General features: G+C 41.9%; 1 protein-coding gene across 3 annotated transcripts in view; it reads left to right on the top strand.

Moving 5' to 3' along the window:
- The first annotated feature begins 1,594 nt into the window (after positions 1-1,594).
- LOC125460811 (zona pellucida-binding protein 1-like) overlaps positions 1,595-15,225 on the top strand; it is a 64,506-nt gene continuing 50,875 nt past the window's right edge. Inside the window, exon 1 of one of the 3 annotated variants that reach the window (XM_048548831.2) lies at positions 1,595-1,939. In XM_048548831.2, coding sequence (XP_048404788.1) covers positions 1,702-1,939 — 238 coding nt within the window. In that variant the 5' untranslated portion in view covers positions 1,595-1,701. The remainder of the gene's footprint in view (positions 1,940-15,225) is intronic. The other 2 variants (XM_048548812.1, XM_048548822.2) reach the window with 2 other exon arrangements.

Below are 15,225 nucleotides of genomic sequence, written 5' to 3'. Positions count from 1 at the left end.
CGCTGCAGGTCAGACAGCATCCTTAGACAGCGAGTAAGCTAATGTTTTGAGTCTAGATGACTCTTCATCAGATGTTCCACGGATGCTGTCTGACCCACAGTGATCTCTAGCATTTGTTGTTTCAGAACATCTTATTAATGTTTGTTTCATTTGAGGAGACCTGCATCACTTCAGTTGCACAATTGCCGACACACATAAAATTATTTATTATATTTGCTAATTGCCTTCTAGCATCATACAGTTATTCAGATAACTATCTAAATACATCTTCCCTTCTCATTCTTTACATCTCTTAAACTCTCAGCCTAATATTACTTGTCTACAAGTTCCACTGTTTGTAAGTCATGCCTTGCTTCTCTTCTGGATATCCCTCCCATGTTTTCCTGCTTGTACTGTATCTCTGCTCTATGTAGAATTGCATATTTATGATTCATCACTGCTAGCAAGCATATTGGTTTTTCCTAAATGTTGTGTTCAGAATCTCAGATCGAAAGGTTTTGTCCAGTGCAAGCAAAGTGCAATTTCCTTTTGAATAAGAATGATGACCTTACCACTCATTGTTGTAAAGGCTACATTACATTTGGTTCAACAGTTTGCATTGTTTTACATGTCTAGGTTAAGTGGCAGGAAAATTATTTCCTCTGCAACTTGCTGAATTAGTATTGTTTTGCTGATCTAAGTACTGAAGAATATTATAATTTCCTGTACTGACTCTTGAGATTTAATTCTGTCTCCCCATTTGTTGGTTATTTAGTTTGTGTAAATATCTCCTGGCAAAGCAGCTTTGAAGGATGAAGTAGTAGCATCATTTGAATGTAAGGTTTGGATGGGTTTTTTATGAAAGCTGATATATAAATAAAAATACAGATTATGTAAATTGTAAGTCTGAAATCAGATTTGAAAAAATACAATTTTTATCAATAGACTAATATTGTTCACAGAGAATGCATGTATATCAAAAGTACAAAATTTAAAAACCAAAAGGCAGGTGCTTGAATAGTAATGTAAAAATACAATATGTAGACAGGTGAATTTCGTAAAGCATTAATCATTACGGGACAATAGGTGCAAATACATTGAGTTTAACAGGAGTTAATGCAATTTCTATTTCATGTATTTGCTGTTTGTTAGAGTCTATAAAGTGTATGTCATTATTTATGAAAGTATAAGGATATTCAATTTTATCAACCAGTAATTATAATTCCCTGTCTTTTGCTTTTGTAAGTACTGCACTATCTTTCACCAATAATGACGTTTCTGAATGTAATGAAGGTGAAATAATATACCCCATACAGTAGTTATGTTTCACTTTTGCATCCTATTGTCCACGAAATACGTAGCATCCACTCTGGTCTTCCAGAAAATCACAGATTCTACTAGTTTTTCGAGTCATTTGTAACCCAAGCCGCTCACATTAATTTTAGGCAATTATTTCAGGATAAGGCATGGCCACGTGATGCCCTTTGCGTAATGCTTTAACGGGAATGAATTTGGAGAGCGTCTCCAGTCCACAAGAAATGCCATTCACTAAAGTAAACGCCAACCTCCACGATGCACTGCTCTCCCCCTACCAATGCTTCCTGTGTGTCAACTTCAGCACAGAACAGCGTGTCTGACAGGTATAATGCAGTTCGAATTCTCGGAAGCTGTTGCTAGGACACCGACACACGCAGCGTTCCGAGAGGTGGGGCCAGGGAAGGAATGTTATTTTTTAAGCCCACCAGCAGCTGCTGCTGGAAATGGAGTGAGAGCACAGCCAGAGGGGATGAAACGACGGGTCAAGCCGGCAGAATGTGCGAACAGCTCAAATTCATAACGAGCCTTCACTTTTCAAAGCCAAACAACGTAACGAGTCAAAAAGTTTTCAAACACATCCTGGTGGTTGTGATCGTCGTCGCGGCTTTCGCCTATGTGTCCCTCCTTTCTGCGCGAGTGTCAGGTATGTACTTAAAGTTGTCAGTGTTTTCATGTCCGACCCTGACCGGATACAGCCCCCGCCGATTAGAGTGCGGTATAGGATGCGGATGGGAGGCAGGACGCCTACAGAGAGCGCAAACTGCGACATAAAACAGAAGTGTTTCTAGGCCCGAAACGTCAGCTTTTGTGCTCCTGAGATGCTGCTTGGCCTGCTGTGTTCATCCAGCCTCACATTTTATTATCTTGGAGTCTCCAGCATCTGCAGTTCCCATTATCTCTGTTTACCAGTATAACCAAGTGTGAAGCTGGATGAACACAGTAGGCCAAGCAGCATCTCAGGAGCACAAAAACTGACGTTTGGACCTAGACCCTTCATCAGAAAGGCTCTCCGATGAAGGGTGTAGGCCCGAAACGTCAGCTTTTGTGCTCCTGAGATGCTGCTTGGCCTGCTGTGTTCATCCAGCTTCACACTTGGTTATCTTGGATTCTCCAGCATCTGCAGTTCCCATTATCTCTGATCACAGTGTTTACCAGTAGTCTGGTCAGATGTCCAGTGTCAGCAGTAGCTAACCAGCCTTTGGGTAGGCCAGAAGCTGGGACTGCTGTGGTACAGTGTCACTGTCCCTACTTTTGAGCCAGGAGACGACTTCCAGAGGTCTGAACAGTTTGATTAGAGACGATCCAGAAGCTGCTAGGTCTTATGTGGTGTGCTGTTTTCTGTAATTCTGTGAAAAGTATATGAAACAGTTAAATTGATGTATATAATCATAACTGTTCATCACCAAAGTTGATAACATTATCGGCCACTTGTTTCAAAAATCAACAAGATCACATTTTAATGATTACCTTTCTGAAAAGAGAAGTTTGAAAAATTAAGCCTAAAGGACCCAATTTCAGCAACAAATTAGATTTTTGTAGGAGGGAGCGCATTTAAAAAGTTTTTGGAGGGGGGAAGGTGTGACAAGTTTTTGTCATTCCTCTTGGTTCTGACAGTGTTTTGACTCAGTAATAATGAAGGAATGTCGATAAAGTTCCAAGTCTATCCTACTATCTCTGTAACAAAGTTCCAAGACAAGCAGAAGGAGAACTTTGATGGGGTAGTGTTGCCGTTGTTTCTATTTTGCCTTGTTCGATCTAATTAGTAGAACTTGCAGATTTGGGAAATGATATTGAAGGAGTCTTATTAAGTTGCTGCTATGCATTTTGTAGACATTGTTCACTGAAGGTGATGAGTGGTCATTGTGAAAGGAGTGTACATTTAAGATGCTGGATGGGGTGTCAGTCGAGCAGGCTGCTTTGTATGGGAGGGTGCTGATCTTTTGAGTGTTTATCTCCTAGGCAAGTGGGAAGTATTCATTCATATTTCTGACATGCTTTGTAATTGGTGAGCCAGATTGAGGAGGTCAATAGGTGTATATACTGCAGCATAACTGCTGTTCTATCCAGAGTATTTATGTGTTGGTTCAGTACATTTTGAATCATCGACGACCTTGGACGTTGGCATGTAATCTGTAAAAATATCAATTAGCCTGATTCTGAACCTTTACTTTTAGTGCCTCTGAAGTCAAGATATTTGATGAGCTGGAACCAGCAGTTTGTCTCCTTCACTGGTTGCACTCCATTCACGCTGTGAGTCTCACTGCGCAGATCCCACTTCTGAGCTTTCCGCATGCGCAGTGCCCATGCCGGAGCTGGCGGTTGTGGATATGACTCACCTACGTCCGTGACACCACCCACACCCTCCACCTCCTCCAGAACTTCCAATTCCCTGGCCCCCAACACCTCATTTTCACCATGGACATCCATTCCCTATACACCTGCATTCCACATGCAGATGGCCTTAAGGCCTTCCGCTTCTTCCTGTCCCACAGGCCCGACCAGTCCCGCTCCACCGACACCCTCATCCGCCTAGCCAAATTCGTCCTCACCCTCAACAACTTCTCTTTCGATTCCTCCCACTTCTTACAGACTAAGGGGTGGCCATGGGTACCCTGCATGGCCCAAACTATGCCTGCCTCTTTGTAGGTTACGTGGAACAGCCCGTCTTCCGCGCCTACACTGGCCCCAAACCACACCTCTTCCTCTGTTACATTGATGACCCTATCGGCGCCGCCTCTTGCTCCCACAAGGAACGCAAACAGTTCATCCACTTCACCAACACCTTCCACCCCAACCTCATATTCACCTGGGCCATCTCCAACACATCCCTCACCTTCCTGGACCTCTTTGTCTCCATCTCAGGCAACCAGCTAGAAACTGATGTTCACTTCAAGCCCACCGACTCCCAAAGCTACCTCGAATACACCTCCTCCCACCCACCCCTGTGCAAAAATTCCATGCCCTATTCCCAATTCCTTCCCCTCCACCGTATCTGCTCCCAGGATGAGGCATTCCATTCCCGCACATCCCAGATGTCTGCGTTCTTCAAGGACCGCCCTTGACAGTGTCTCCCGCATTTCCCGCAACACATCCCTCACACCCCGCTCCCGCAATAACCGCCCTGAGAGAATCCCCCTCATCCTCGCATACCACCCCACCAATCTCCAGATACAACGCATCATCCTCCGACACTTCCGCCATCTACAATCCGACCCCACCACCCAAGACATTTTTCCATCCCCACCCTTGTCTGCCTTTTGGAGAGACCACACTCCCCTCCAACTCCACCACACCTGGCATCTTCCCCTGCAACCGCAGGAAGTGCTACACATGCCCCCACACCTCCTCCCTCACCCCCATCCCAGGCCCCAAGATGATTTTCCATATTAAGCAGATGTTCACCTGCACATCTGCCAATGTGGTATACTGTATCCATTGTACCCAGTGTGGCTTCCTCTACATTGGGGAAACCAAGCGGAGACTTGGGCACCACTTTGCAGAACACCTCCGCTCGGTTCACAATAAACAACTGCACCTCCCAGTCGCGAACCATTTTAACTCCTCCTCCCATTCCTTAGACAACATGACCATTATGGGCCTCCTGCAGTGCCACAATGATGCCACCCGAAGGTTGCAGGAACAGCAAGTCAAATGCCGCTTGTGAACCCTGCAGCCCAATGGTATCAATGTGGACTTCACCAGCTTTAAAATCTCCTCCTCCCCCACTGCATCCCAAAACCAGTCCAGTTCGCCCCTCCCCCCACTGCATCACAAAACCATCCCAGCTCGTCCCCGCCTCCCTAACCTGTTCTTCCTCTCATCTATCCCCTCCTCCCACCTCAAGCCGCACCTCCATTTCCCACCTACCAACCTCATCCCACCTCTTTGACCTGTCCATCCTTCCTGGACTGACCTATCCCATCCCCACCTCCCCGCCTATACTCTCCTCTCCACCTATCTTCTCCTCTCTCCATCTTCGGTCCGCCTCCCCTTCTCTCCCTATTTATTTCAGAACCCTCTCTCCATCCCCCTCTCTGATGAAGGGTCTAGGCCCGAAACGTCAGCCTTTGTGCTCCTGAGATGCTGCTTGGCCTGCTGTGTTCATCCAGCTCCACACTTTGTTATCTTGGATCTGTATTGATCGGTCTCTGCCCTCTTGCACAGTTTGGAATGACATTTTTGATGAGGGTTGCTGAGCAATACTTGTGACACTGTGATATGATGTGGATGAGTATCAGAGATGGATGGTGTGATGGGGTTGTGAAGAAGTGCCGGACAGAGAGGGATGGCGCACCTTGAAGAGGCAGCGAATTTAAGGGGTAATTTCCCGGAGGAGGTTTGGCAAAACAAAAAGTGGAGGGTCTGGGGGAAGGGAGGGTGGTGTTGGTGACAGGTGTTTAACGGTATACTTGAAAGTGTCATGCTTGGCAAGCAGAGTGGTGGTGGACATCCAGCTCGAGGCGCATGCCATCCATCACCTGAAAATGGCAGTGCTCAGAACTGAAGTTGTGCACCAGTTGGAGGATGCTGAGTTGTGCAGGGAAATCCTGCCCCTATCTGCAGTTAGGGTTGAGCCCTGGTGTCATTGGAGAGGAAGCACACATTATCCACCAAAGCTCTCCACACCTTTAGAGAGAGGTGGGCACCGCGGTGCATGGTCTGCTTTATTTCACCCTCCAACTCGACTTTGATTTTGTCCCTTTCTTCTATCCCTAACCACCTTTTCCCCCTCCCACCACACTTCACATTTTAAAGACAGCATTGCTTGCCCTTAATAGGCTTTGCCTGTTAATGTTCAGTTGGCACATGGGTGTTTTTCTGGTGGTGGATAAATGAAAGTTTATGTTACTTACCTTTCCTGTCCTAAATCAAGTAATTAAACCTCTTCTCACACTGTATCCTGAAGCATAGCATTACACTTGCTGCTGCTGATCTCTTGAGCAATTTGCACTCTTATTGCCTGTTGCTTCAGTCACCCATGGGCAGGTGAGCAGCATCTCCCTTACAGATTGTAGCAACATCTTTTGAGAGGGAACAGGCTTGCGAACTTGTGATCAGAGACTCTTGATGAAGGGTCTAGGCCCAAAACGTCAGCTTTTGTGCTGCAGAGATGCTGCTTAGCCTGCTGTGTTCATCCAGCTCCACACTTTGTTATCTTAGGCTTGCGAAGTTGTTGGTCGGTTGCTGCAAGTTAATGATAAAAACAAGGACATACCTTCGAGTTCTAGCCTTTCTGAGGAGAAACAGAGTGGTGCCCGTTGTCATTCCTCCTGTTTATGCTATTTTGGTTTTGGCAAACTCGGAAGACAGAAGCAAATAAACTTTGCTGTGATAAACGGCAGTAGTGAAACACCGGGTTCTCTCGCACATAATCGGTTATCCCTTTGTTAGTGGATCGATAAATTGAAATCCAGCTCAGTTTGTGTGGTATGTATATGAACTTACCGGGACTGGATACAAACTACATCTTGTTTTTAGCCTTTCAAAGAACTTTAATACAAAATTTTTTGCCATGTTAGCCACATGTCAGCAATCATAGAGTCAGAGTCATAGAGTCCTACAGCAGACCAAGGTCCTGCTGCAATTTCTGATAACCTTCCTCATTGTTCGTGATACTGCCTATTTTAGTGTCATCCACAAACTTACTAATCATGCCTTATATATTTTCATCGAAATCATTGATATTAATAACAAACAGCAATAGGCCCAGCACCGACCCCTGAGGCACACCACTTGTCGCAGGCATCCAGTCCAACAAGAATCCTTCCACTATTACTGTCTGCTTCCTAACATGAAGCCAACTGTATCTCCAGTTTGCCAGCTCTCCCTGAATTCCATGTGATCTAATCTTCCAGAACAGCCTACCATGTGGAACCTTATGAAAGGCCACACTGAAATCCATATAGACTACATCTACCGTGCTGCCCTCACCAACCTTCCTGGTCACTTCATCAAAGAACTCGAACAAATTTGTGAGGCATTATCTCCCTCATACGAAGCCATGCTGACTACTCCTAACCAAACTCTATCTTTCTAAATACAGAATCTTCTCGAGTAACTTACCTACCACAGATGTGAAGCTTACTGGTCTATAATTTTCTTTGCAGCCCATCTTGAATAAGGACACAACATTTGCTGTCGTCCAGTCTTCCGAGACCTCAACAGTGGCTAACAATGATGCAAATATATCAGCCAGGTCCCCACAATAATTTCTTCAGCTCCTTGCAGGGTTCATGGATATATTTGATCAGGACCAGGAGATTTATTCACCTTCATACATTCTAATACTTGCAACACCCCCTTTACTGTGATATGGACTGTCCCCAACACCCGCCACTAACTTTCCCAAGTCTTTATGTTTTTCTCCACTGTAAACACAGAGCAGAAGTATTCATTGAGGGCCTCGCCCATTTCCTGTGGTTCCACACCCACATGTCCACTTTGGTCCTTCAGGGGTCCTATTCTCTCTCTAGTTCTTATTCTTATTTTAATAACCTTAAAGAATCTCTTTGGATTCATCTCATCTTCTCAGCCAAAGTATCCCATGCCCCCTTTTCAGCCTCCTGATTTCCTTCCTTAGTAAACTTCTGTAATCCCTACATACCTCTAGGGATTCCTTTGATCCTAGCTGCCTGTATCTGAACCATGCCTTCTTTTCTCTAGTCAAAGCCTCAATATCTCTTGTCATCCAGAGTTCCCTACTCCTGCCAATCTTGCCTTTTACCCCCACAGGACTATATATAGACCTTGAACTTTAGCTATCACACTTTTAAAGGCCTCCCACTTGTTAGAGGTCCATTTGCCTGCAAACAAACTACTCCAATGAACCTCTGCAAGCTCCTGTTTAATTCCATCAAAATTTACCAAGCCCCAATTTAGAACTTGAACCTGGGGTCAAGTTTTGTCCTTCTCCATAACAGTTTTAAAATTAAAAGAACTATGATCACTGATCTCAAAGTGCTCCCACACTGTCACCTCAGTCACCTGCCCTATTTCCCAAAAGTAGGTCAAGTTTTGCCCCTTCCCAAATAGGACCTACTATATGCTGCTTGAGAAAAGTTTCCTGAACACATTTAACAAATTCTACCCCATGTAAGCCCTTAACACTATGGCAGTCTTAGTCTACATTAGGAAAATTAAAATCACCCACTATGACAACCCTATTTCTCCTGCAAGTCTCCCTGTTTTCCCTGCATATTTGTTCCTCCAATTCCTGTTGAATGTTTGGGGGTCTTATTTCTTTGCTCCATCCACAAAACCTCACTGGATGATCCCTGAGTTATTTAATCTCTGATTACTGCTGCGATACTCCCCTTAAACAAAAATGCAACTCCCTTCCCTCTTTCCTCCACTTCTGTCCCATCTAAAGCACCTGTACCCTGGCACATTAAACTGCCTGTCCTGTTCCTCCATTAGCCATGTTTCCGAGTCCCACATACCTATCCACAGCCCTGAGTTCATAGGCCTTACCTGTCAATCCTCTTGCATTGAAATAGATGCAATTTAATCCAACAGGCATTCCTCGCTCACTGTCCTGTCCCATCCTGACTTATCTCCTGCCAGCCTCACACTTGCCTCCCTGCTGTTGAGAATTCCAATCCCTTGCCAATCCAGTTTAAACGCTCCCTTGCGGCACTCTCAAATCTAGCAACAGTGTGTACTATTTATTATTTACAAGATGCACTGCACAAATTCAACAAGTTTGCTCAGACAGCACCTTCCAAATATATGACCACTTATATCTAGAAGGACAAGAGCAGCGAAAACCTAAGAACACTGCCACCTGCAATTTCTCATCAAAACCACTCACCACCCTGACTTGGAACAATGTCAATGTTTCCTCACTGTCACTGGGTGAAAATGGAACTCCATCCTTAATAGCATTGTGGGGTTACCTAAAACAAATGGATTGCAGCAATTCAAGAAAGCAGCTTACCACCTTCTTTTTAAGCACAACTAAGGGTAGGCAATAAATGCTGGCCCAGTTAGCAACATTCATATCCCATAAATGAATATGGAGATGCTCACAGGAAAAATAAATGATGTAACAAGTTCTTATCCATACATTACTAAAAATATCGGTTCCACTGTTACTCCTGTCAACTGGGACAGAGTCAATCATCCTGCATCTGAGCTCAGTTTCATATCTATGTTGCAGTAAGGTTACATTGGAATCAGTGTCCAGGCAAAAAATAATAATCAGATACATTCCATGACGCTGCAACACAGAGAACTAATGATGGTTTAGTTCAATTCACATTTGAAAAGTTCAGTTTTATTCTGTTTAAAACAAAAATCGATTCAGGTGATGTGAGCTTGTTGCTACTGAGCATAGATGGTGGAAGGAGTGGATGCTTGAGGCTGGTGGTGTAAATCAAGTGGGCTGCTTTGTCGTGAATGGTGTCAAGCTTTTTGAGTGTTATAGAGGCATTGAGTCATACAGCATGGAAAACAGACCCTTTGGTCCAACTTATTCACACCAACCAGATATCCCAATCTGATGTGGTCCTATTTGCTAGCGGTTGGCCCATATCCCTCTAAACTCTTCCTATTCATGTACCCATCCAGCTGCCTTTTAAATGTTGTAATTGTACCAGCCTCCATCACCTCTAGTCTCCATCACTTCCTCTGGCAGTTCATTCCATGCGTCCTCTGCATGAAAAAGTTGTCCCTTAGGTCCGTTTTAAATCTTTACTTTCTCACCTTAAACCTATACCCTCTAGTTTTGGACTTACCTACTCTAGGAAAAAGACCATGATTATTCACCCTATCCATGTCTGTCATAATTTTATAAACCTCTATAAAGTCACCCCTCAGCCTCATAGAGGTTTATAAAATTATGAGGGGCATGGATAGGTTGAACAGCCAAGGTCTTTTTTCCAGGGTAGGCAAATTGATAAACTAGAAGGCACAGGTTTAAGGTGAGAGCGGAAAGATTTAAACGGGCCATCGTTTACCAGAAGGGAGTTCGAGTATTTCCTAAAGTCGAATAGCATTTGTCGTATAAGGACAGCTTCATACCATCCATCATCGAATTGTCTAGCAGAAAGATCAGTCCAAACTTCGAAGGCAGGCTTAAAGAAACAGCCTACAGCTTCACAAGATACCAAACTGTCCCAGTTCCTTTTGATTACAGGACCACCCCTCATGAAACTGCAGGGATAGCCCCAGCACTTACTAAAAGGGAGAATACTCTGCAACAGGTTAAATATGAACTTCCCAGACCTGGGAGGGAGAGTAAAACGGCATCAACAACACCAATTCCAGACAAAAGATTCCACTAAGCGAGAAACAGTTTACTTCATGGGATGAAGTTTGGTGTAGGAACCACGGGAATGGCCCTGCATGGGTAAGAGATATGTTCAACACAAGGTCAGGTCGGTGCAATTGTCCTGAATAAGCACATGGCCCACCTGAAAGCTGCAAACTCGCAAAACATGCCTGTCTCCTCAACTGTCTTTTCAACTGTTCTGGAACCCATTGGTTCTCCTTTTCCATCAAGCATTGAAGCGAGCTCAGAATCTGAGATGGATGTAGCGGATGTTGCTACCTTGACACCTTTGCTGCCTGAAGAGGAGAATGAATTTCTTCCAAGACACTCTGGGTGCAAGAGGTGAGCTACTGTGTATTACATGCTGCCTGTATCAGAGTTAGAGGAACCTGATCAGGTACTAAAATGCCCCAGGAGCAGCTTCAAAATAAAACAGCCTTTGTTCCTCTGATTCAGAGGGAGAGAGATTGTGATTGCAACAAGATTATCCAGATAGACCTCATAAAATATGAATTTCCTGAATGGGGCTATTAATCTAGTCCAGTCAGGGAGCCCTGGTTGATGCGTACAAACAGTGGTGTCAGAGGGTCTGTTCACTCTGTGAGCTGGCTCTGAGGGAGCTAGATCAGTGTCAAGGACTCTCCACGTGTAAATAAAGGGTGACTTAGTGATGGCATACCTGCCTCTGTGGAGTTATTTCAGAAATATTCTGGTAGTGATAGTCTTCAGTTCTACAAAAGCCATGCCCTTCTGAGGAGACGAGGAAAAGTTCCAGGAAGAAAACAGTGAAGCATTTCTTCAAATAATCGGCTATTTAAAAACACATAGAGCCAGTTAGGTTTTATGAAAACAGAAGTCAGTAATTAAAAAAGCTGCCAAAGCAACAGTAAGCCTGGCTGAAGAAGCTCAAAAGAGCGAGACATAGTGAAAAATCTTATGTACGCTATGAAGACTTTGACCAAAGATAAACTTGAAATAAAATAAATGACCTCAGAGGAAATTAAATCCTTTAGAGGAAGAGTGAAAATTATTCTATTAAAGGAAAATTTCTAGATTCAGAAGCTAAAAGAAAGTTTAAAATGATACATTCAGCAAATGAGCTATAATCAATTAACACTGCCATCAATAGCTTAAAGAGCATATTTACCAAAAAAAAAATCATTAAATGGGCAGTATAGCTCAATCACTTAGAGTGAAAAAAGTGAAAGGCAGAACAAACATTTATTTAAAAAACACCATTCTGAAGTAAAAACTTTTGGTCATGCAGTCGAAATATTTTTAAGGGCATGAAAACAGTACATGATTTTATTCAGTTTAAAAAGGCATAAATCTCACACAGAAGCAGCAGAATGGCTGCAAATCATTTTAAATTGTGCAAAAAAGGCCATGGAACATGTTATGAGAATGGGAAGAATTGAGCAAATTCTGAAAATTGTGCCTATTCTCCATCCTCGAAAAAACAAAATACAGAATTTCATCATTTTAAAGCAAAACAATCTTGAAAACACTTGAAAATATTTTCCTTTTTTTCAGAAGAAATAGGAGGAAAGTGTTGAAATATTCAAAAGTTTTTCAACAGTTAACAGAAATTAAAGAAAATTTCTGAACAGTAAGGTAGAATTTTAAGATTCTTCATTTAAACAATAAAACTTCTAAATGAGAAATCTTTATGAGTAATTTATCTTCAATATCCAGAACTTTAAAATAATACAATCTTAAGAAAGAAGTTTTTCTGTTTTTGTCTCCACAGACGCTACCAGACCTGCTGAGTTTCTTTGTACTTGCTTCAATACTCCAATCAAGAAGTTTTTATTACTGATTTCACTGGTTTGTAGGAATTATCCTATTGTATTCTAACCACAAACTTATCCTTAAAATCTAAGCATTAAACATCCATGATATAACACCACCTAGAGTTCGTAGCAGACACTTGATGCAGTCAATATTTAAAGCAACTGCAATAATTTATACAATTTAAAATACTGCACAGCAAAACTAAGTACTTGTAAAAAAAACTTAAAATCTTTGAACTGCTTTCAAGTCCATCAATTAAATGCAAGAAGTAAATGCAGTTAAATGCAATGACAATGGAGAAAGATATTATACTTAAAACTATATTTAAAATCATAACCACTTCAGACAGGTACTTAAACAGGCCTGTATGGAAGGAATAATTCATGAAATACAGAATTACTTTAATAAGAAGCCCCCAGACAAAGGAAAAGGTGTCCGCAATTTTTTATACTGTAGGTCGAGTAGCAGATCATGTTTTCACTCAACAGGCTATAAGAGACCTTTGATAGTATTGTAAAGGTAAAGTTGCCACAGTCTTAACATATCTTAAGGCTGCATGCTCATTGGAGAGAGATGATGTGACCATTTAACATGAGGGTCACCACACCTGAGGTGAGGGAAGAGTTTGAGAAGGAGAGTCATTCATGGCAAACTTCATGCTGATGTCATTACGCTGCATTGCAAACCAGTTGTCAGTTCAAATGAGCTAACTGACCCGCGATGATATTGTAATAATATTTGACAATTATTTTACATTAAGCCAACTGCATAATGGGAGAGCAAGATTTTGTCGGAGAATATAGCCTCCAAAAAACTATTGATTACTGATCTCTGTACTTTGTCAGTATTTTATGAGTATGGTGACATACAACCAGAACTACTTCAAGACAGAATTGTTGTCATAATTTGTATAAGATAATTAATAAGATAATAATGTTCTTTGTAAAGGACATTTGGGAGATCAAGGATCCACCAATGTCCCAGTATGGCAGCACAGCGAACCTGAATGTTTCATCCTCAAGCAGTAATATTCCAACCCAACCATTTATAAAGCTGTTTACAAAGTTTAATACCCAGAGGGAAATAAGCTATTCATAAATCAGAGATGTTGTTTAAGATAATTAATATCTAAAATAGTTAAGTGATGTGGCAATTAATTCTCCCCAAGAGGATATAGAGTGAAGACTGTCCCTGGGAAGAGCTAACCAGTTACCAGTTCTTTCTCTAAGACTAAGTTCCATATAAATAAATATTAACATGTACTTATACTCAGTTGGAAAGTGTTGGGGTGTAGGTTAGCTCAGTTAGCTGAGCAGCTGGTTTGTGATGCTAAGTGATGCCGACTGCATGGGTTCAACTCTTACACTGGCTGAGGTTATCATATAGGTCCCAACTTCTTGACATCTCCCCTCACTTGAGGCATGGTATTCCTCAGGTTAACCTACTGACCAGTTGTCTCTATCTCTATGAGAGAGTGGCACTATGGTGACTTTAACTTATTGCTCACCAAACCTGAGTATTGCTGAAAGAAGATATATTTTGTTGAAGTTTTTCGTCTTGCACTCATGAGGATAATTTGCAAGAAATATCAATGCAAAGGGAAAACAAGACTTGTATCAGAGGAAACTGCTGATTGGTTAGCTAGTGAACTTTAATTGTTTAAGGCATAAATACTGCATCTGTTAGATGATGACTGACAGTTAACTGCCAAGCTTTGTTTAAGTTCTGAATCTATCAAGGTGGTTTTGATTGGTCAAAGCTTTACACTGAGAAATGAACCAGTGATTGGTTGCCAGTTATTTTATTACATTGAGATAAGTGCAGTGTTCTGTCTGCTAAGGCCAGGATCCAATGTATTAAGTTTTCAATATATGTGTGTGTACTACACAGGGAGCCTGATTGACGATCCTAAATTTGTAATCAGCATGATTTCCCTTTCTTGGTACTATGCTGATGCTTTTTAATCATATTATGTATTTCTATATGCTTTGCTATTACATCTTTTTTAATAGACTCTAGTATTTTCCCAAGAACAGACATTAAGCTAATTGATTTTGTCTTCTTCCTTTTTCAAATAAAGATATAACGTTGCCAGTTTTCCAATTCTCTGGGCCTTTTCCAGAATCTAAGGATTAAAAGATTACTACAAGTGCATCCACTATCTTTGTTACTTTTTTTTAATATTATGGGATGCATCCCATCAGGTCCAGGGACTCATCTGCCTTTAGCCCTGTTAGTGTTCCTCGCACTTTTTCTCTAATAAAGTTATTGTATTTGTTACTTCTCCTCCCCTTAGTGTCTTCTACTGTGAGTGGACAGAGATGAAGAAAATAGAGTTAATGCAAGAAAATGTGAAATTATCCATCTTGACAGAAAAAAAAGAAAATAAGCATGCTATATAAATTGCAGAGCTCTGGGATGCAGAAGAATCTGAGGGTCCCAGGACATGAATTGTAAAAGATTAGTATTCAAGTGCAGCAAATAATTAGGAAAGCTATCAGAATGTTAGTGTTTATTGTGAGGGGAATTGAATACTGAAGTTGTGAGGTTATGCTTCAACATCTTAGTGCATTAGTGCAACACATCTTTAGTACTCTAAACAACATTGGCTTCCTCCTTTAAGGAAAGATATAAATGCATTGGAGGTAGTTCAGTATAGGTTTACTAGACTACTAGCTGGAATAGATGGGTTGAATTATGAGGATAGGCTGGACAGGCTATGCTTGTGTCTATGGAGTGAAACCCTCCACGAAACTTGTCTAAAACGACATTAGGCTGATTGCTGGTAAGTTACAGCCCATCTTCAAATCCTTCAATATCCAGGATAATTTGAGAATTTTACAATGTTTGGAATTACAGTCATT

The sequence above is a fragment of the Stegostoma tigrinum genome, chromosome 2, assembly GCF_030684315.1.
Source record: "Stegostoma tigrinum isolate sSteTig4 chromosome 2, sSteTig4.hap1, whole genome shotgun sequence".
NCBI classification, from domain to species: Eukaryota; Metazoa; Chordata; class Chondrichthyes; order Orectolobiformes; family Stegostomatidae; genus Stegostoma; species Stegostoma tigrinum.
Note: the sequence above shows the minus strand (reverse complement) of the source record. Positions and strands in the feature narration are given on the sequence as shown.